The sequence below is a fragment of the Triturus cristatus genome, chromosome 7 (genome assembly GCF_964204655.1).
Source record: "Triturus cristatus chromosome 7, aTriCri1.1, whole genome shotgun sequence".
NCBI lineage: Eukaryota > Metazoa > Chordata > Amphibia > Caudata > Salamandridae > Triturus > Triturus cristatus.
The window spans coordinates 1,171,534,630-1,171,558,291 of NC_140590.1; the positions used below are offsets into that span (position 1 = coordinate 1,171,534,630).

At 44.5% G+C, this 23,662-nt stretch overlaps 1 protein-coding gene across 2 annotated transcripts in view; it reads left to right on the forward strand.

Moving 5' to 3' along the window:
- QPRT (quinolinate phosphoribosyltransferase) overlaps positions 1 to 14,896 on the forward strand; it is a 29,729-nt gene extending 14,833 nt beyond the window's left edge. The window contains exons 3-6 of one of the 2 annotated variants that reach the window (XR_014966716.1): positions 9,398 to 9,954; positions 11,999 to 12,130; positions 12,370 to 13,175; positions 13,270 to 14,896. Coding sequence is in view for 1 of the 2 variants with exons in the window: in XM_085618468.1 (XP_085474594.1) it covers positions 9,403 to 9,954; positions 11,999 to 12,130; positions 12,370 to 12,693 (1,008 nt within the window). In the remaining variant the exon portion in view is untranslated. Of the gene's footprint in view, positions 1 to 9,397; positions 9,955 to 11,998; positions 12,131 to 12,369 lie in introns of both variants that reach the window. The other variant, XM_085618468.1, reaches the window with a different exon arrangement.
- Positions 14,897 to 23,662: the final 8,766 nt, after the last annotated feature.

A 23,662-nucleotide genomic window follows, 5' to 3' on the forward strand; every position in this document is an offset into this window, starting at 1 on the left:
CCCAAACACCACTGCACTACCTAAACCCTAAATCTGCCCCAGCACGACCTCCTACACTACCCAAACACCACTGCACAAACCTAAATCTACCACCAGCACGACCCCCTATACTACACAAACCCCACTGCACGAACCCACAAACACTACTGCACTACCCTAAATCTACCCCAGCACGACCCCCTACACTACAAAAACACCATTGCACTACCCTAAACCTTATATCTTCCCTCAGCACGACCCCTTACACTACCCAAACACCACTGCACTACCCTAAACCCTAAAACACTACCCCCAGCATGAGCCCCCTTACATTACCCAAACGCCACTGCGCTACCCTAAAACACTACCCCCGGTCCGACCCCCCTACACTACCCAAACACCACTGCGCTACCCTAAAACACTACCCCTGGCATGACCCCCCTACACTACCCGACCACTGCGCTACCCTAAAACACTACCCCCGGCATGACCCCCTACACTACCCAAACACCACTGCGCTACCCTAAAACACTACCCCCAGCATGAGCCCCCTACACTACCCAAACACCACTGCGCTACCCTAAAACACTACCCCCGGTCCGACCCCCTACACTACCCAAACACCACTGCGCTACCCTAAAACACTACCCCCGGCACGACCCCGCTACACTACACATACTCCACTGTGCTACCGTAAACCCTAAAACACTACCCCTGGCATGACCCCCTACACTACCCAACCACAGTGCTACCCTAAAACACTACCCCCGGCATGACCCCCTACACTACCCAAACACCACTGCGCTACCCGAAAACACTATGCCCGACACAAACCCCCTACACTATCCAAACACCACTGCGCTACCCTAAGCCTCTACCCTAGCACGACCCCCTACACTACCGGAACACCACTGTACTACCCTAAACCACTACCCCCTACACTACACTAACAGCACTGCACTACCCTAAACCCTAAAACACTATACCCAGCACGACCCCCTACACTACCAAAACACCACTGCGCTACCCAAAACCACAACCCCCTACACTACACAAACAGCACTGCACTAAACCCTAAAACACTATACCCAGCACGACCCCCTACACTACCAAAACACCACTGCGCTACCCAAAACCACAACCCCTACACTACACAAACACCACTGCACTACCCTTTACCCTAAAACACTACACAAACACCACTGCACTACCCTAAAACCCTACCCCCAGCACGACCCCCTACACTACCCAAACATCACTGTACTACCCTAAAACACTACCCCCAGCACGACCCCCTAGACTTCATAAACACCACTGCACTAAACCCTAAAACACTACCCCATACACTACACAAACACCACTGTACTACCCTAAAACAGTACCCTAGCATGACCCCCCCTACACTACACAAACACCTCTGTACTACCCTAAAACACGACCCCCTACACTACACAAACCCCATTGCACTACCCTAAACTTTAAATCTACCCCCAGCCCGACCCCCTACACTACCCAAACACCACTGCACTACCCTAAAACACTACCCCAGCACGACCCCCCTACATGATGAGGAATTTATGCAGTGCCTCGTTTCGTATCCTCCTTTACAAAGATGTCTGTTTGCAGTTTCACGGGTTCGCTTGTAGCATAGTTTGTTTCCGTGCCTCTAGACTGAGGAAAGGCATTTCACTAGAGCCATGTCACATAATTGAGCCCTCCATTCAGACCTATGAAAGTGCCTCAGTCCTTTTTCAAAGGTTTGTCACGGATATTTCTGCAGGCAGTTTGTGCAAATGTAGACATTATTCAGAACATGCTAAGCAGTAGCACAGTTGAACTTTGATAGATCGCTCGCCACTTAAATGGTAAGGCAGGTGTAAAAAGGGGCGTGGCCTCATACCACCTCTGCAACCCAGCTCTGTGGCGCTTACTGGAGGTACCTGGTGGGCTAGTTGGCCGCCAGGGACTCTCAGGATTCAAGGGGACTTAATCCTCAAACTTACAATGCACCAGGGGGCGCGTTTGTACAGTGGTGCAGTGCGGGGCCTGATACAACAAGTGTACAAACGCGCCCCCTGGCTCGTTGTAAATTGGGGGATTAAGTCCCCTTGAATCCTGAGGGTCCCTGGGGGCCAACTAACCCACCAGGTACATCCAGTAAGCGCCACAGAACTGCGTTGCAGAGAGGTGTAAAAAGGGGCGTGGCCTCGGTACGCTTACTGGAGGTACCTGGTGGGCTAGTTGGCCCGCAGGGACCCTCAGGACTCAAAGGGACTTAATCCCCCAATTTACAACACGCCAGGGGGCGCGTTTACACACGTTATCATTTTGAAATGAGCATTTAAAAAACCTTTGAAATTCACTGAAAAAACCTTAGGTTTCAGGGACATTATAGTTAGAAATTAGCATTTAAAAAACCTTTGAAATTCACTGAAAAAACCATAGGTTTCAGGGACGTTATAGTTAGCTGGACATTTCACTCGTACAAAACCATAGAAATGCCTCCATTACAGTTAGTTCTGCTAACTATAACTCACGCGCCCGCAATGCATGCTGATGATGTCACATATTACATCATTCATGACATGGTCAGTGAAAATATATATTCCTCAATCCACATAGAAGGCTGAGATTTGCTTCATTCACATACTAATTCATTGGGAATCTGTGATTTCATTGGTGGGAACGCATTCACTCGGTATGGAGTTCTTCCTGGTGGAGAACTTTCCTCGGAGAGAATGGATTTGCGAATGCAATTTTTTTTGTTTTGTTGTGGGTGAGGGGCATTTCACTAGGAAACATATTTTCCCAGTGGAGAAACCCCCTTCATGTACACTGCCACCAAGTATAGGGGGGATTTATGTCCCTTCCCACCCTGGAAACAGTACTGGCTCCATCACTAGACTATAGAACATATACAACTCTATCTGTAAAGAGTAGCGATAGCAGCTTGGGTGCCCACAAACATACTTGTTTGTTGGCATTCAGAAACTGGCAAAGCTAGCCATGCCCTGGAGCGCCCTCAGTCCCACCCCTTGAATGGGATGTACAGGTACGGAGATCTCTGCCCCTCTGAAATGGCTCACGCCAGCCAGGAATCCCTGTGTCCGTTGCTGGAAGGCATAAGAGAGGTACATGCAGATATGAACTTTAGTTTACAGCCAAATATACCTTTGACAATAGGCCTCTAGTTCGGGCCTTATGCTACAGAGAATTGCAAGTTCTCGAAAGTTACTAAGGTATATAGGGAGGTTTGTAATTGTTCATAATTCCCAATCATCTAGGTCATTTGCACGTGTAGTGGGCACAATGATGGTGTTATGTCTGACTTGAATGCTTTTCATTAATGATGGGCTTGCAACCTCCTGATGTAGCATCTCTTGGCTGTCTTTTGGATTTTTTTAGTCTGATGCAGTAGGCATGAGATGATCTACTGCTGCAGTTATGTGCGTTCTAATCTTTTTAATTGATATGAATGTTTTGAAGTCATTTGCCGAATGTTTAAATGGACAGTAATCTAGCTACTAAACTTTCCTTTAAACATAAACATAGAAAGCTACACCAATAAGGGAGCTGGCTTTTGTGGAAGGCTTCGGTATTGTGTGCTCGTTTGAAGGTAAAGCTCTTTGTTCTGCTAAACTTGAAGGCGTCTCAGTCACTGCCTGTTTGTCAGCCAGGCGTTTCTTCTGATAGCCGACCAGAGATTCAGTGATAAGGTACTTGCTCAGTGAACTGACATACTTCAACCTTTAGAGGCAGCCCAGGTTTTTTTTTTAATTCCTGACCAGCATTACAGGCGGATTGTATATCTATTTCTGTTATGACATACACTTCTGATGGCATCTTTTACCTCTTCTGTGTAGTATTTACAAAACTGTATTCACTGTGGTAGGTGTTGCCGGAGGTCTACCAAGTTATAGTTCACTGACAAGACCTCGCTCGCCTGGCAGTTCAGACTGAACCATTCCATGAGGGGGCGGGGGGGGGGGGGGGGGGGCTCTGTCGAGAGTGGCATAGTGGGTGAAAAATGTTGGGTTGGAATGCTACCTAGAGCGAGTGCCAGTGGTTTAGACTATTTTTAGGCATTCCAGGCATCGCCCTTTGTGTGTTTTCGGGAATTTCGAGCCTGCGTTCCTAAAGTCTCTCCACCACGTTTTTCTGTGATGGATTTGCTAGTGTCTGGACCCACGCAGTTGTTTAGAACCGCTTCTAGTTTATGAATACGCCGAGTTTGCAGTTGTTGAAATAATGCAATACTCCGGAAGCTGCGCTGGTTCGGACGCTCTTCTGCAGTAGATCTCCAAGTCCAGAGTGGGGCAGATTGACAAGGGATACTCCAGGACAGATTTTAGGGTGCAGCCGTAGTGCTGTTGCAATGGAGATTCATCCCCTGTGGGCGCTTGCTGTGGTAGCTTCGGATGAGGCAGTTGAGAGGGTGATGTTAGCCAGGAACAGCTCCAAACTGACCGGTTTTAGTGTGGCCCTTCTTGCCCAGGACCTGGCATAGCTTAGCTGAGCTCCATGTTGATTATGACAGCTGGGCAGGGGTTTACCTAAGCTCAGGCAGCAGTTCTTCTTTGGCTGGGGGCAGGGAAGCAGTAGCGGGCATGCGAGCTATCCTCAGCTGGGCAAGAAAGAGGCCTTTTCCGAGTAGGTGGCCTTTTCCAAGGATGTAACGGATAAGAGGCCCTGTAATTATAGGAAATTCTAAGCTGCAAAGCAGTCAAACCACAGGTGATTATAATGTATGTTTTAAAATGGAAGTGGCTTGACATCCAAAGACAAATGGATCTGAATGACGTTTTCCCAAGCTAACTTGTTGTTTTTTAGCACAAAGGGTTTCTGCATTCACTTGTTTCCTACGATATTCCATACATAGACTTTTCTTTACTTCTATGGTTGGGCCAGGCTCCGCATTGCCTCCTGGGATAGAAGGCTGAAAAGAGGCTGCTATGCTATACTCTGGCGAGCAGGGGTTTCTACTCTCAAACGGATCTCTCTCGTCAGTCATAGATGTAGTAACGTGCAGAAGTCATTGTGTGGGACCTAGTCAGTCAAAGATGTAATGTGTGGGGACATGACCTGGGTCCTCGGAGAATCCTTGGAATTGAGTTCGGTGGATGGTTGGCATCATCCCAGATACTCAGTGTTGCCCTCTTAAAATGAATCATCTGCCAACAAGGTAATCTGTTTGCAACTTTGTGGAGAAAGAGCTGCCTTGTGGTACAAATCATGATATTGGCATCTTGGAGCGTGTTGTGCAAGGTTAAAAAATAAATAACTCAAATGGTGGGGGGTGGGGGGGGGGGTCGGGCATATTGTAAGCGTCACTCCATTAAAGACTTTCAGTAGCACACCCATGCATTAAAGCGTGTCCAAAGCTGCAAACCACAACAGTGGAATCCTCAAGGCGCAAGCCAACACTCCTACAGCTCTTACACCCCATTCCCCAGGACATTACACCCCATTCCCCAGGACAAAGCTTTAGGCCAAGGTGTGCGGACAGTACTATTAAGAAGACGGATGTCTGGCCTTACCTCTGAGAGGTTAGATGGCTTAGTCATTCAACGGCCAATGTGGATGATATATCGAAGTATAACTGAGTCCATGTGAGATATTTCCAGTAGTTTGTTCAGACACGTCACTGAGTGGACTCTGGCTACATACATTCACTTCGAACTTACCGGTGCTCGCCTCCAAGCAACACTTCACCATGATCAAACAAACACCCACACCATGGAGGGGGACCAGTGTTCATATTCATTGACTTGTTTCAACACCACTCTTTTGTGGTAGACCTGAATCACTGATACATCAGGCTAGGACATGCGTCATTTATCTCTGGTCCATGGGCTCATGAAAGCAGGATTAGTTAAATGCGGTACTAGCATAATTGAGTGACCACTGTTTCCTTCTCAGGTGGTGTGCAGGTGGGAGGCAAAGTTCTGGATCTGCCATCCTTTTCGTCCACATTTGTATAGCTTTCCTGCTGTCCTTTGCCTCCTAACTGGCAGGAACGTCTGCTGTTATCCTCACTATAAACTAGTGACATTGGAGTTGACCTGGCTCATTGCAATACCGGGACTACCTACAGGCAAACGTTATATACCAGTGCCAAGCAGATACCAATATCCCACTCAAGGCACTGGGGAAACACTGTTTCTGTGGAGAATGACACTAATTTTAGTAGGGATTCCATTAAGTATTCAACAACCCCTGTATATGGAAAGAATGAGTAAGGATTGCTTTAACTCCTGGTATGGCCCTACAGCTTCAACTCTATACATTTCTGAGTGGAGGGATAACCAAAGCACCTCTTGGCTTCACCTGGGCATCGCTCACTTTAGACAAACCATGATTGTCTCCGTCGCCTAAATACTCCTTCACACGTCAGTTAGCCCTTCTTGATGTATAGGAAGCATCTCATCCGCTCTCACTTTTAGAGAGGGGCGTGGCACTATGTGGGGATTGGAATGTCCCCTCCATGATTGTAGTTGTGTTACTCTGGTTTTTGATTGTTGGCTGTAGGCCTATAACAGTTTTCTATGTGCATTGAGGCCTAGACTTGTCTCTTGATGTGTAAGATCCTTATCAGTCCTGGAGGTGTGCACCAAGCGTCCCTTATTGCACTCACAAAGGACTACCAACCCTTTCTTTAATTTAGTGCATAGAGTGGGGTTTGTAGCGTACATATTTTGTGAATCCATGGTTGCGGCAAGACCTTTTATTGATGTCACTGAAGTGGAGGTTCCAGTGACTTCAGCTTCTGTGCTACCGCAGATGCGAATGCTACTATCCCAAGTGTATGTTGTGCCTATGCGTGCATGTGGCCTGCATGGTACCTGAATTTTATGTCTGAGGGAGCAAGAGTAATGGAGATCTGTGGGATCCATTTTAGGATGCCCGCCAACATAGTTTTGTGTACAAGATGGAGATGAAGGTTTTTTTCACAGACGATGGAAGTTTATAATTGACTTTTTTGACAGTGGCTGCTGGTGGCAAGCAAAAGTGGTGGGGCAAACAAATTAGTCATTGTGACCCACTGACCGGCACTGACAAGTTGAGAATGCCTTTAGGGTAAATGCCAGAGCTCTTAGTCATTGCTTGCTATAAACAGTGTTTATAACAGACCATGACTGAGAGCTCTGGAGTTGAGGCTGAAGGCAGTGTGAGTTCCTCACGGTGCCTGTACGTGGGTAACGGAAACAAATGATGGACGAAATGCTGAAGGAATCGAGCCTTCACCCCCAGTCAAGAGATCTGGGTTAAATCCATTGTTCTTTTGCTCACCATGGCACCCCAGTTTAGACCCAGCAATATGCTAATTAGTCTTGACCCTGCTCCTCTTGGGAACAGTTCAGCCTGAACTGCCAGGCCTCCCTGGACCAGAAACAAGCATTCTAGGACTGGTTTCGGGGTATCACCCTCATCAGCCAGGCTAGCTTGAATCCAGTGGCACAGTGAGAAATGGACCTAAGTCTGGGCATACCCAGCCCACTTAGGGCAAAAAGTGGTACGCAAAGAAATGATGGATGGAATGCTGAATGAAGAGGGTCACAACACTATAAATGAAATATATACTTACCACTGGTTCACCTCCTCCTGTCCTTCTTTCCTCTGTGCTCTTCAGTCTGTCAGGGAGCACGTGGTGTGAGAGCCAGGACCCTCAACCACTCCAGATGCTGCTCACATGCTGCTAAGCAGCATGGGAGAAGCTCCAGAATTGGTTTTGAGCGTGCTTGCTCCACGCTCCCTCATGCACTGGAGGCCTGTGACTACTCTCCACCCAGCTGCCTAAGACAGCTCAGGTTGGAGAGGTTTAAAATGTGCATGAAGGACTGGCTGTCGTAAGACAGCCAACTAAAGTGACATGCGCACTTTAAAGCAATTTAAAGCAGCCACCACTCCTCCTTGCTGCTGCCACTCTGCAGTAATGCATTACCGTGCTCTTTTTCCATATGAAGCCTTTTAATTAGTGGGGCGATGCTCCTCCCCTCTAATGGAAGAGCTGCAGCTGTTTGTAGAACTGGTGGGAGGAGACCTGAACACTGAAGGGGGAGAGAGAGGAGCCTAGGCAAGAAATTGAATCAGGCCTTTTGCGTAGAGGAGATGATGCTTAACCTTCCTATAGCAGTGCCATTTGATAGATGGTGGGGATGAATAGTTGCACTGTGGGCTCTGGTTCAGGTTTAAAGGGACCCTTTCGACGAGACCACCCTTTTACTTTGATGGATTCTCCTCAGTGTGGATGATCACCGCCCAGTGCAGAAAGTCCAGAGCGGGGTGCAGCGAGACCCCTTTGCTGGTTGAGGCTACCTGAGGAAGAGGACGGAAGAGTACCCAGGTGTCTGCAGGTAGCGGACACTCCAAATAGAGGTTCCAGGCAGGAAATACGTCATGACCAGCGACACTGTGGCCAAGAAGAGGGTCGCAGCATGCCCTGTTCTGCTGTGACCCCAAAGGAACATTGAGTCTTGTCCTTGCGCTGCGGCAATGCACAACAGCCAAGCAAAGAAGGAAACTTCAAAGGTGGGCCATCATATGCAGCTTTCTCATGTACATTCAAGCAACCAAAATGATGGTAGTGGCTGCTTAAAGTGTAGCCTAGTTTACAAGCAACCTATCACAAGCAGGAACTACCAGATCTCAAATGCACCATTTCAAGTCTACTGCAGTGCAAGTCAAAACGACTTTAGACCATCTTTTTTCCTGAGAGCAAATGAGTATGAGAAGATACCCTTGTCCCTCTAACTTTTGCTTTCTTTTTTCTTGATCGCACACTAGTAGCTATCCCACTAATCTGTTTCTGTTTTTATTTCAGAACAGAACGTTGTACAATTTTCGCATCCTATGAAGTTCATCCTTTTGAACTGGGTTGTTCCTTGTATGAATAAGTGGCATTTGGGAGGATAACCCTATTCTCACTGTTTCCTCTAACTGCCACTCAGTTGTGTCATTGATAAAAGTCGTGACAAGAAGCCCAGGAGAAGTTGAATCCTGTAAAGCTTGTTTGTATGTCTGTGATTAAGAAGTTGGAAGGTTCTTGTTCTCTCATGATCTAGCAAGGTTTGCCTTCAGCCTGTACCAGTGAGCTCTGAGTTTTCTAAAATAAATTTAGCAGCAAACTGTCTCCGGGAGCACAGACTTAATCAGAATCTGTTGGGATGCATGCTCTGCGGGATGCTATGTGAGTGCTGGCAGGGGGAGAGATGTTGCAGCACAGAGACTGATTTAAGAGCACAAGGGAATGCTTTACGACTACCGAAGGGTCACTGGACGATGCTTTAGAAGCAATGGGGATTGTGGTAGGGCGCTGGTGGGTGATCTAGGAGCACTCGTTATCTTGTATGGATGTTTGGAGATGATGTGCATTCTCTTTGGTTACTTGTACATGTAATCTCCTTTGGTCCAACTGCAGGTGCCATGACAACTCGACCCGACTTCGGCCATCTGCTTCATCCGGTGACTCTCAAGAAGCTTGCATGTGACTGGTTACGGGAGGACACTCCTGGCTTCGACTACGGTGGCTTTGTGGTGGGCGAGCGAGAGGAGCTTGCTGTCCTGCTGTGCAAGTCACCAGGGGTGCTTGCCGGGGCACCTTTCTTTGATGCCATCTTCAATGAATTGGGCTGCACAGTGGAATGGTCCCACCCAGACGGCACCTGGCTTGAACCCATAACCCGGGTGGCTTCAGTCCGGGGAAAGGTGCGCCACTTGCTACTGGGCGAGCGGGTGGCACTCAACTGCCTGGCCCGTTGCAGTGGAATTGCCACCTCTGCACAAAAGGTGACAGGTTTGGCCAAGGTTGCCAAGTGGCATGGACAGGTAGCCGGCACCCGAAAGACAACACCTGGATTCAGACTGGTGGAGAAGTATGCCATGCTGGTGGGGGGCTGTTCCACTCACCGCTACGACCTCAGCAGCCTTGTCATGTTAAAGGACAACCACATCTGGTCTGCTGGTAACATCACTCAGGTATGTGGAGTGGGGGTGTAGATCACCTCAATGGATGATGGAGGCACACATTCAGTGTTAGGAAACTTGCCCTGTTCTGACAGCAGATGTGCTCATAGGATAACAACAGAACTAACCCTCCGAGGTACAGCAGACCAGTCCTTTGGGGTGACCACCTGTCTAGCCCAGGGTAACAACAAAGTTATTCTTGCAATGCCAGCAGACCAGTTCATGGTAGCCCAGCACCCTCCCACAGCAGAGTGATCTGTCCTGTATCGGCGGGGGTTATCTTGGGGTGACCACAGAGTGGTCACTGGTGGGATCTCTGGGGGTAAAGGAAAGTGGTCCCTGGGACGATGACGCAGCTTTCCGTGCAGTCATTGCAGATCTAGCTCATGGGCATACAGTAGGGCAATTTCTGGTGTTGGGGCAGAATTTTATTACTCTGGTTACAGCAGAGCTGTCCTTGGAGGTATGGAAAAATGCCTTTGTGTTTAGAGCATATTTGTCCATGGGGTTAAGGGACTTCCTTTCCTGTTACAGAAAAGCTATTTTAAGGTTATGACCGGGTTATCCTATTGGAAAAAGAAGAGAGCCATCCTGGGGGGTGAAAGTAGGACCTCCTCATGGTGACAGCGAGCTGCCCCTGGATTGCCAGCAGAGATAGCGGAGCCATCCCTCATGTTGTGCACATCTTGCAGACCTCTATATCAGCCCAGCTGGTTTTTACAGGTCAGACCGACCGTGAATTCCTTGCATGAAATTTGCAGCTGGTTACCACACTTCCAGCAGGAAACTGCGGGTTCGCTGAAATGTGCCCTGGTGTAAGCCATCAGAAGCCTATTCCAAGACCCTTCCTTGGCAGAGTTGTGCACCAAAAATGGCGAAGGACACCCTAGTGCAAATCTGTGCAGGGCACCTCCACGGTAGAAGAGAGGTCAGGAATTCAGGAAGATCACACAGAACATGCTAACTAATACAAATGCTTGATCACTGAGCGGTGCAGTGTCCGCAAAAAGATCTCACCTGTGGCTTTCTCCCTGTTCTTTCCATGTGCATATCTCACCGATTTTCTGTTTCGAACAGCAGAACTAACTTTCAGTGGAGCATACATTGTAAACCTTCTTGTCTGTTTGCATGCTATGTGGCACACATCTAGTAGACCTCTGTTTCAAGCAGCAGGGCACCCCTCACGTTTCACACATATTACTGAGCTCTCTTTCCTATGTGTATCCTTCATTACGCTTGCGCTCTTCCTCTATCCCATTCTCAACTTTGTGTTCCCTACTAGATAGTAGTCTGAAAAACAGACTGTATCTGAAGCTGTCCATTCCAAGAGTTTTCTCAATGGAACCATGCATGTCTACATCATTCATCTTCTTTGCCACATCCCCCCTCCCCCGCAGCTCTCATTTTTCTGCCAAATAGAGAAAATCATAACTATTCTCCTGTTATCAGAAGCTTCCTAATATGAGCTTAGTACCCAAAACATTTGATCTTTTTGGCTATTTTTCCCTCTGTCTTCCTCCAGCTCGGGTATCTTCTACTGCAGCACTCTGGCATTAAGCCACACGCACCTTGCCTCTGACAGTTTGCAGCAGATGAGCCACATAACCCCAGACACTCTTGTTTGGGAAACAGTTGTATGGTGCATGGATGGGCTGTGTTACCTTCCTTTGACACAGCGTACCTCTAGAATACGCTTGCTTCCTTGCATAGTAAGGGTGCATGGGTAAGGGAAGTCCTGTGTATAGCAAGAAAAGGGCAATGGCACCACTTTGAGGATACCCGCTCCCGACTCCCTGTCACTGTTTCAGGACTGTCACCCAGCTTTGCTCTGGACCCCTTCCGACCCCCTCTCTCATGCGAGGCCAGTTCATGACTTGTTTCCTCTAGTCAGTCTCTGAAACCTCAGTCTCCTCTTCATGCTAAGTATCTCCATGACCTGCCCCCAGGAGTAGCTCCCTCAGTCTGACCAGTCAATGGTCCTTACACCCCCCCCCCCCCCCCCAACTCCCCCCTGTACAGGCCCTGGCTCTCCCTAACCACTGTGTTTCTGCCTCAGGCTGTTGAAGATGCCCGAATGGTTGCAGGCTTCTCCCTGAAAATTGAGGTGGAGTGTCGCTCGGAGGAGGAAGCTAGAGAAGCAGCACGGGCTGGGGCGGACATCGTGATGTTGGACAACTTTAAAGCACAGGTGAGTAAGGCTCAAAGGGTGTGTGACAAAGTGTAAGATCTGACATGACAGTATCACATTCTTGATGTTTGAGTGGGGAAGGTGCAGCTGGGATGTCTGGGTTTCAGGATAAGCTGACACATTTAGGGAGGTGTAATAGCTGAGCTGGGGAAAATACAAGATATGTGCTGGCTGACATCTATGAAATCACCTTGTATGGGAGTGCCTAATTTCTGTACTTTTTGTTATGAATCATGCAGGAGGTACATACAGCTGCCCAAGCCCTAAAATCAGAGTTCCCCCAGATCACTGTGGAGGCAAGTGGTGGCATCACGGAGGAGAATGTGACTCGGTTCTTTGGTCCCCATGTGGATGTAGTGTCCCTCGGCTCCCTCACTCAGGCCTTCAAAGCTGTGGACTTCTCCCTGAAAATTACCAGAAACCACAGAGAGGAGGCAGTGACCAACATGAATAACAACAACAGTGGTCATGTCAGTGGAGGGACCGAGACAGCACCTGCGGCTTCACCAACAGCAACCTCCAGTCTTTCAGAGACACCAGAAAGACGCAACTTTGCTTTTTAGCCTGGGGTAGCCAGACACCTGCAATAGATAATCTAGAAAAAGAAGCATTTGAAGTTTTTTGGCCGATGCGAAATACCGACTGGAATGTTGACTTTAAAAGATTCTCTGTCAATCATAGTTCGTTCGGAGTTCTGTACATAAATTCTAAGGATTTTTCTGTTTATTGAAGTCTAATTTTCATCTGTAGTTAAGCATCCTTTTCCACTGTTTTGAATGTGGCTGCCCTGAATCGGTATGGGCTGAAAATTTGAGGGGGGCTTTGTTGGACTCCACTTTTAAATTCAGTATGCTACAAGGGTATTTTTACAGTGTGGAAGATGTACATTGTAGTCACTGGTTATGTCCTACAAACTGGGCTGGTAGTGTATGAGGACTGCTGTGGGGAAATAAACATACTCCTGATTTCTGTGGCTTGCATGATGTCCGGATTTCCTTGGTGTCAAATACTAGTATGCCAATACAAGCATGTTGTCACTTCCAGGGCCGGACTGGGAACCAAAAACCGGCCCTGGCAAAGTGCTCGGACGCCCCCCCTCCTCCCCTGGGGCTTGGGGGTGCCGCCGAGCTCTTTGCCAGGGCCGGTTTTCGGTCGATTTTGTTACAGGGCCGATTACCCTGTAATTAAAACGGCCCCTAGGGGCCCAAAACCGGCCCCCACCCGTGCAGCGCACGGGTGGAGCCCTGGAGCATGCTAACTAAAGTCCGGCCTTGGTCACTTCCTGTGTGTCAGACAAAAAAATTGCCAAAGATAGTTCACAAAACACAGCTTTCATGCCATATAACAAGAGGGGACCACTGGTCTTCATTTTTGGACAAATACGGGAAAATCCTATTTTGTTCAGGTATGAGAGATCAAACCTGTTGCATGTAGGAGACTTGTTGATGTAGTAAGTATGAGCGATTAATATAAAAGGCTTGTATATTTGTGAAACCCAGGTCAAGGTGAATCTTTAGAGAATTAGATATTGCTGCAAATAGGAAGACTGATTGACTCTGCTTGAATTTAAGTGTTTTCAATTAAAGTTGTGTGGCTGGCAAGTTGAACATTGGTTACAATAATTCTAAGTAAGAAATTGATTATGTATTTTACTTTAAGCACAGATAAGACTACATTTTAGGAATCTTTCAGGACAATAGTATTTTGCAATATAGTAATTTACTAATAGTGTGGCAACAGAATTGATATCTGACAGTGAAACATTAGCTGTGTGGAGATGTTGCATCTGTGAAAGAGTTGTAAGTTGGTTTATAATTTCTCTTTACTGTATTTCAAATATATGAAAAGGCAGCTGATTAATAAAACTAGTCCAGTGTTTATACCTTTAAGATGGGGATTTCTTACAAAGGAGTGTGAAAAGGAAGCTATATTTGCTGTAGGATACATGGAAAGATTTTCTACACAGATTATTAGAAGGCTATGATTTTAAGTCAGTTGATGCTGGTTGCAGCATACAACTAATATGATTTTTAGAATCCCTGTAGAACCAATGGTGCATTTACCAGAATTGACGATCTGTCAATCCTCCTCTTGACGCTATGTAATAGCGAGGCTGAAGATCAAAAAAGATGAAAAATCTTGTATTTCGTGTCAGTGGAGTTATCAAGAATATCATAAACTTAACCTTAGAAAAAACAGTAGCATACAGATAAAACTTGTAGATACGAAATGCAGTCACAGTTTAAAAAATAGATGGAGTTTAAATACAGTAGAACTAAAGTACAGTGGCAAGTACAAAGTATGTGCAACTAGGTTGTAGGATGAGGAGGAGAAGCGGTTAGTATTGGTATATTAATACTGTTGCTGTATTTATCCTCGGACAATTCTGTCAATCGACACTCAGATTTTTAAATTCATCCGTGCCAAATATGCTTATGCAAGGGGTTTAAAATGTATAGAATTAAAATAACTGATGTTCTATTACTCGTGCAAAAAGTGAATAGAACAGTCTTGTAATATTTTAGATGCTTTGAATATTTATCAAAAAATGTCTAATAGAGAAAATGCAGAGTAAATATTGTAGACGTCTAAGGATATTTTATGTAATAGAATGTTCTCTATGTTGCGGTTTTCTTCACAGCTCTAAGAAAGCGCTTCTCGACCACAAAATCAGTGTTTGATGTGTGAGAATTAGAAACTTTATATAAAGAATATTTATCTGGATGGCCAAAGAATGTCATAATAAATGCTTAAATTGGTTACCTACATAATTGTATAATGGATTAAGATTGTAATGTTGTAACTGTTCAGCTCTAGGAGTTTGAGATTTGTTTTGCAATTGATGTACAAAGATATTTTATGAACTTTTAATTTTGTTATAAAAGAATTGAAGAAAGAGTGCTAAGAAAAGTAGCAGAGGAGGTCCTTATACTTTTGGTAAAACAGTTTCATTTACTTTGCGGTGAACAGTTCCCCCTCAAAAATACATTGTATCGCTTTAAAATATAAGCCAGATGGTTTATTGACTAATGTGTGGAAGCAGTGTAGGGCCATTAGTGTCAGTTAACCCTTAAGTATAAAACCCAGTCAAAGGGTCAGGGGGTTCAAAAAAGGTGTTAATTTACTAATAACTGATAGCGTTTCAGGGATTACATGTAATCTGGAAGTCCTCTAGCATGTTTAGTTTTCTGTTGGTCTGTCAAGGTTTATGGAGCTCATTCAAGTGTGGGGGGGGGGGGGGGGAGTTTTTAATTTGCTAGTAACTTTGGTGCTTTATGATAGATCTGTACAGAATTTAGCAAACCTTTATCATGTTCAACTTAGTCTTGGTTTGTTAAGATTTATGCAGATCCATCAAAGAGGGGGCACAGTTAAATTTTGCTACATTACTTCGATGTTGGTAAACAAAGCAGCGTCCTATTTGGCACTATGTTGGCAAAGATAAGCAATCTCTGGAATCTGCAGATGTGACGGGGAGCAAAGTTAGAGGGGGTTAAATATCTTTGGTTGGCTAATATATTTGGTGGCATATCACAGACCTCTATGAACCTTGGCATATTCTTAGCATGTTTAACCCCTTGCATGCCCGCCCCTTTCCCCGCCCAGTGCCGCGCCTTTCATTAGCGGGTGGAGTTCATGACGAGCTGGACTCGTCATGGGCACAGCGCCACCGCAGCCCATGACGAGTCCAGCTCGTCATGGGCATTGAAGGGGTTAACTTACTCTTCATATCTTGAGTTTCATGCTAATCTGGCAAAACGTGGCACAGTTACCAAGGAGCGTAGGGTGGAGGGAAGAAGTGATTATTTGCTGATAACTTTGACACTGGTTAATGAATCTGCATTGCATTTGTCAGGCTTTTAGCCAGTTAAGCCTAGTGCAGAATTTTTGTGTTTCACCAAGATCTGACATGGGGCTGACCAGGCCCTGTGGGGCCAAAGTCCATCCATGTGCTGTGGATGCTGGCAAGTCCTTTGTAGGGTTCCGATGGGGCAACAGGCTGTGAGCAGTAGCTTTTGGACACTGGGCATGGCCTATGGCCTGGCCAAGTTTTTTTTTTTTAAGGTTCACAGACACTTCTGAGGTTTGCAGATGCAACATTGGTAATACAAATCCGAAATTGACAGCAGGAGTACAAAGTTTCTTCATCCAGTGTGGGCCTTTAAACGTTACATCTGTGAGCAGTCTTCAAACCTGCGGTTTGAGGACTGTCCACGGACTAAGGGTTTAGATATCTAACTTTTGATCCTTTCAAGTCCATTAACACATTATCGTAACGCTAATATCTCAAACTACCGGATTTAAACCAGACCACAAAAAAGCATGCCCTGAGTAAATGTTTAGGTCATGCCAAGTTTGTTGTAATTCTGTTTTTTTCTGTAACAAAGTGAAAAGATTCCTATGAGGGCTAAAATAGGAGATGCCTTCTTTTGACGGCACCATTACGTGTTTCACCCCTCTGAATTTGCAAGTACTCCAAATATCAAGATTAAGCTAAACATGGTAAGAGTCAGCCAGGGGTTGTTCAATCCGTAACACTGAACCAGTGTTATTAGAATATAAATTATTTGTTGACCCTCATTTAACTTTGTAATTCTTGTTGGATTTCCATTAGGTCTCAAACTCCTGCACTGGACTTAACATGCTAACAGCCTGCCAAATTTTATGCAGGTTTATTAAAGATCACAAAAGGTGTTAACACATGAAATACAGTTTTTAACCTCGCACCGCCCTTTCATCTATGCTCCACCTTGTTGGGTTTGCTAGAAAATGTCAAGCACAAAGGACACTATATATGCCAAATGCCTGCAGTTCCATGTAGATTTATCAAATGGTGCCATAATTATGAGCAAATGCACACTTTTTGACCCCACCCCCACTTTCAATCTGTGCCCCCTTTGACAAATCTGCACACCTTACAAAATACCAAGAGTAAGATAAATGTGACCAATTTGATACAAATTCATCGAACAACACTAAAGTTATTCGCAAATCAAAAATACACCTTTCTAATTGTCAATTTATTAAAAAAAAATTAACCGCTTTATGCCCATTTTAATGCTAATTTATCAAATATCTGAAAGATTTACACCAAACCAAGCAAAGGTTCTACCTTGAGTAAAGCTCTACTTTTATGCCAAGGTAGGTGTAATTCTATTGAGCTGTATTTACAGTATCAAGGAGTAAACAATGCTATGGGAGTTAAAATAAGAAATGTCACTTTTGGGAATTCACCCTCTTCTCCCCCACCCTCCTTTTCGTTTTAGGTCTCACCTGAGCCAGCGCATGTGCTGCTCTGTGAGACATTTAGTATACGGGTTTTCAGAGTGGGCTGGCCGAACGCTTGCGTTCACACGAGCGTGCACCCGCCATCTGCCTCCCTTCCAGCACGATCACTGCTGCGCGTGCACCACTCGCGTGCTTACCACAGAGCTCATCATCGCGATCTCTTTCGCTTTGATCGCGATCACTTTTGCTTTCACGGCCAATGCTTGTTTCCCATGATTTACATGCAGATGGTTAACATTATATCAAATATTGAGTGTTTTCGTCTTATATTCCAATGGGAACTTAGCCATGATTTGGTTTATTGGGGCTGACAAAGGATAAAGCTCATGCCCCACAGATGGTCCTCTTAACTGGACCTTCTGCATCTGAGTGAACTTTCATGTCTACTGTCCTGCTTTGGGTCCTATTTGTTTGTACTATGTAGTGATGCACTTCTTGGGGCTGTCTGAGATCCACTGTTATGCCCTTCAGGTGTTCCTCTTAAGTCGATCTGATGTATGTTGTGCGCATCCGGTCTTATTTTCAAAAGAGGTGACTATTTTCTTAAAATCGTAAAAGGTATTATGATCACCTTGTTAGAAATTGGTAACTGCCTAATTGGTTGTGGGAGAGGCAAAGGGTCTGGTCATTGTAGTAAACAATATCGTTCTATGTGGCTGATCTTGCATGTCTCATATAGTACCTCACTTACTTGGTAGCTTGAGATCCTAAGGCATGTGTGCCTACAATGTCCTCCCCGCCTGTGATGTCTCAGTTTAAGTAGGCAGGTCTTTATTGGTTAGTAAGCATTTGTTACAGTTGAGCCACGCTGTGTAGAAGTATGTTCCTTATTGAAAAGAGGCCTCATGGTTAAACATAATGACATGGACAGTGTCCATAAGTGAACACGAATGTTTGATAGCATTAAAGGATGTACTCTAAAGCATACATGTTAACTTACCTGCTAGCTAATTTAATGAGCAAGGTTTTTATGATTGTGATGAACAGCTGGTCACTGTTGACAACGGAAACTCAATCCTTGTGTAAGAGTTTATTTTCACCGCGTTAGACAAGACAGTGTCTGTAAAGTATAGCTTAGTGATTGACTAAATGTTATGTCAAAAAAATGTTATGTTAAAAAAGGGGAAAGCTTAAATCTCATTTGCTTGATAGGTGCTCACTCCTGTAGGGAGCTTGAGCTAAGGGTATCAATTGGGACAATATCTAAGAATGGTAGGGGGCAGGGGTACAGTGTTAGGGGACAGGGTATGTCATCTGTATTCAGACGTTGTTCTGTTTACAATGTTGTCTTTATATGTCGGGTTTCGCATCTGTGATGAAGAATCAAATGACCCACATATTTATACTGCTTGGACCGCTCTTCGGGTGGATGGAGTTGAAATATAGAATGTTATCAGCCCATGATAGGCTCTTTATGTGTAGTATATGCTCTCAGTCCAATGCCATGTAAGTAGCATATGAAAAAACTATGCAAAGAGAACTAAGACTTGAATTTTGAGTGAAGTTTTGTGAGATATCCGGACTGACCAAGTTAAGGGGATCAATAAAGTACTCGCTGGTTGTGTGCTACAGTTGTTGTTATGTGGTTTTGCATTAAAGGGTCTTAGGGTGGAGTATTGTGCATTTCATTTAGGTTTGAATATGTTAGTGTTGGATTTGTCTAAAATACCTATTGATTCAATGCCAGCCACAGAATATTGTCGTTCAGGCCAGTGTGGAAAGTTTTCAGACTATAGGTCCACCGTTCTTTTTGGAAGAGAATTATGTCTGTGTCGGTGTGTTCTAGGGTCTTTAGGACAACCCATTCCAGTTCATCTGCTGTATGTTTTGTGAGGAAGTGGTTACTCATGTGCGGTGTTACTTTTCTGCACCTGATGTTGCAGCGGGGTTCCTCAATTCTTGTTTTCCTCTTCCTACACGTCATTCCTATGTACTTTAAGTGGCAAGGACATATGATCATATATATGACGTGTGTTGTGATGCAATTAGTGTGCTTTCTCAAGGTCCACTTTAGGTGGGTGTTGAGATCTAAGATTTTGATTGCCTTTCTTAAATGGCACACCGAGCATGTGTCACATGGGTAATGACCAAGAACGGGTTGTGGGTCCCAAGATGTGGGTACTGTATTGTTGGTTTTTGGATTTCTTTATGGTCTAGTATGATTAAATAGTACCAAATGCTCTTCCCTCGTTTGTGAGCAAATCTAGGTTTTGGCAAGTTCAGGGTGCCTGAAGTGATAATGTTCCAGTGTTTGTTGATAGCCTTTTTCACATGTTTGGAAGCCATGCAATATGTAGTTACACATGTGAGGATGTCATTCTCAGGACTTCTGACTGTTTTCTACAAGAGACACTCTCTGTTCTGATACTTGGTGTATATGCGGCACTTGTGTATAATGTGTTCAAAATATTCTCTGTCTCTTAATTTATTCACAAGATCTCATGCTTGGTTGTTGAGTCCTCCTATGTGTAGCTGCAATTGCGACAAATTAGTAGAAACTGGCTGTAGGGAAGATTTTCCCTCAAGGGGCGTGTGTGCAAGCTGTTGAGTATTAGTAAGCTGTTTCTATCCGTTTGTTTATAATCGGTCTTGAGTCTGAGTCCTGTGCCCGCTGAGAATATGGTGACATCTAGGAATGCCAGTGTAGTATGATGTGTTGAGCAGGTAAATTTGAGGAAGTTGTCGCTTGTGTTCAGCCAGCTCAGGAATTTTTGCACTGAGTCTTCCTTACCAATTACAAACAAGCATTGGCATAGCCAATAGGTCTTGCCTTTGGGACCTTTAAAGTATTTAATTCTGCAGCACAATATCCTTGGTGCAACATCAATTGTTTCATGGCTAAACACTTATAATGTCCCAAAAGCAAGACCTATTGGCTATGCCAGTGCTTGTTTTTTTTGTGGTCCCTACTTAACGGAACTGCATGAAACGTTCCACAAAGAATGGAAAGTCTGACCAAACTGTAACTACATAGGTGCTATCTCAGCCTATATAGTGTTTGTGTGTATATTACAGAGTGGCAGTAGCCACTTAGTGGTTATAGGTAGGGTGACCAGAGATTGGGATTTTTGTCTCTTTATAGCCTTGCACCCGTTTTACGAATGTGCGTGAAACTTTGCAGACCTGCTGCCCCCGTTTCATTTTGGGAGGACTGAACGTTTTGTTGCTCTAATATGATTTTACCTTGAAAGACGAGGAGTTTGGCAAAGCGGAAAAGTTGGTTTAATTAAACACTTTGGCTGGGAGCACAGTTTCAGAAGTGGGTCTGAGGACTGTCTCAAAGTGCAAACAATCTGAACGGGGTGTTATACATTTCTTTGGGTATCATAAAGTACTTCTGTCAATCCTTTTTTTTTGGTAAAAGAATGCAGGCCTCGTCTGTGGAGTCATAAATAAGGCTCCTGACAACAAATGCAGGTGGGCCTCAAACATGTGTGGATACAATGGGGGCCAGTGGTAACGTGCCCAAGTGTCCGGCATGAGGGGCGGATGATCACCTCATGCACTGTGTGTGCTGTGGCCTGATTTGATGTGTGTTCCTAACTTCATGTGGCATCTGACTTTATGGTGTTTTGGGAATGCGTGCACCCCTCTGGCCGTATGTTCTTTATTGGGGCAAATCACCCTGGACCATTGTGGTGTTGCTGCCCTTATCTGGGGGATTGACCTGAATCTCCTGTTCGTGCGTCTGTCTGCTGTGTGCTACCCCAATTGTGCCCTGTCAATCAGTAACCTCAGGCCTACGTCGCAGAGCCTGCCTGACCACGTATTTCTGAGTCTGGGTTGATGGAGAGGTCATGACGGGCGAATGTAATAATAGTGGTGCAATTTTGTTCTCATATGCAAATGTTCATTATAAACACTGGCATCAATGTTATCAATATTAACAGTTTTGCTGTGTTTTGGTCAAAGGGGTGCAAAGAAAAAATGGGGGTCACAAAACAGGCTTTCAGTCCAATGCATTTGCCGTAGACTTTTGTATTTCACATAGCGCAAAAAACGTCAGCTGGATTTTTATGAATGGATTTTTATTAGAGGGGCGCAGATGATTCTGTGAGGTACTGCAGGTAAGTAGAGTAAGTAAATGTTAAGTTATAAGGTTTTTTTCAATTTAGTGATGTCTAGTAGCACAATACTACTAAAAGTAGCAAGGAAGCCCAAAAAATAGACTAAACTGCATATGTAAAGTTTCAAATTTACTACATGAACAACCAAAAGACCTATTTATGGTCACAAGCTATCTACATAAGTTTTCTTTATTTGTTCTTTGGCTCAGAAAATAAAACTGGCCCAGCCAGCCAAATAAAAAACATCTTTCTTATGCACCCCAGTGCAACAAAATGAAAAATTAACCAGCCAGTGAAAGCCACACAAACTACTATTTGACGGCCATGATCATTGGCCTTTAGGATATAATATAATAATCTACATTTTTATAACCATGATTGCTTTTCATTCACTTTGGACCTTCATATATGTCACAATCCTACTAAACGCAAGGAAACCCAATGAAAAAATTTGACTGTATATATAAAGTTTCAGATTTACTACATGAACAACTGAAAGACTCATTTGTGGTCACATGCAGATGAAAACCTATAAACAAATGCATAACAAGTAAAATACATCTTAACCTACATAGGTTTTATTTGCATGCTCCTTGGCTCACAAAATAAAACTGTGCCAAACAAAAAACCTATTCCGTATGTACTCCTGTGCAACAAAAGGGAAGAACGACCTGGCAGTGAGCTACACTAACTACTATATGGAGGACATGATAACTGACCATTATGAGAACAAGAAAAAAAATCTTCATTTTTATTACAATGATTGGCTTTCATTCACTTTGGGCTTCATATGTAGCACAATCGTACTAAAAGGATCAAGGAAGCCTTTAAAACTAGACTGCATATGTAAAGTTTCAGAATTACTACATGAACAACTAAAAGATACATTTATGGTCACATGATTATGTACACCAATAAACAAATACAATAGATAGAAAGAAATCACAATAAATCTGATTGCCATTCTGTATTTATAGTTGGTATTTCCAAAGGTAGGAATTCCTCGGATATTACCTACCTAATAACTTTCCACCTGTTTGATGAATCACCACTAAACGTTCATGCCCTATGACATTTAGTACAATTTTTGAAACTTTTTTGGTGAACTGTTAAGGGGGTGCAAAGATAAAAGGGGGTCCCAAAACACGTTTTTCCACCAGTGCATTTTCCATGGGCTATTGTATTTGGCGTAGTGCGAAAACAGCTGAATGGATCTACAGGACATTTGGCAGGATTGTACATTATGGTGCAAAGATGTTGCTTTTTGGGTACTGCAATTAAGTAGGGAAAGTGTGTGTATGTGTATATATATAATTTTGATTTTTTTTTACTTATAAGGCATTTAAACTTCATGATCTGTCACTGTGGCACTTTTGCAGAATTTCACAATAGTTTTGTGAAACGACCGCCGTACATTGCTGTAAACTTATTACAAAATATATTTTAAAAAATAATAAATGTTCCCTACCTATTACCACTTTAATAAAGTGGTAATAGGTAGGGACCTACTACTTGCCTATATATAAGGCCCTAACACTGAACACAGCCAAAGTGTAGTAAAAAACAATATGGCTGCCTTTTCATTCACAAACAGCCATTACCCAATGATATACTGGCTTGTCATCGCCATGTACCACAGTATACTGCAAAGTTACCACGGTATATCGTGGCCCAAAATATAATCAAGGCCTAACTGTTTTATTGGATTGTGGTACCCTTGCGTCACGCATGATATCACATGGGCAATACAATACGGAAGTCAAATTTACAAAGGAAAGCAAGACCACCATGCGTGGCCCTGCGTCAATTGGTAAATCTGGAGAAACTCAAGGCAGCGCAATTCATTTTTTGTGTTACTCTGCACACCATAATCTACATTGCTGCTAAATTTCATTTACATCCGTATGCCATGCCACTGTAGCCACTCCACAATACATTATTCCAGGTCTCTCCCGTGTTTGAGACGCCACTGCACGTTATTACAGTGTGTGCAACACCACTCTACGACACCACTGTATGCTATTCCACTCTACGCCATTTTACTACATACCATTCCACTGTATGTCGCTCCACTGTATGCAGTTCCACTCTACGCCACTTCAGTGTATGGCACTCCACTCTAGTCGATGGGACCCCACTCCAATGTACGGCACTCCACTGCATACTATTTGACTCT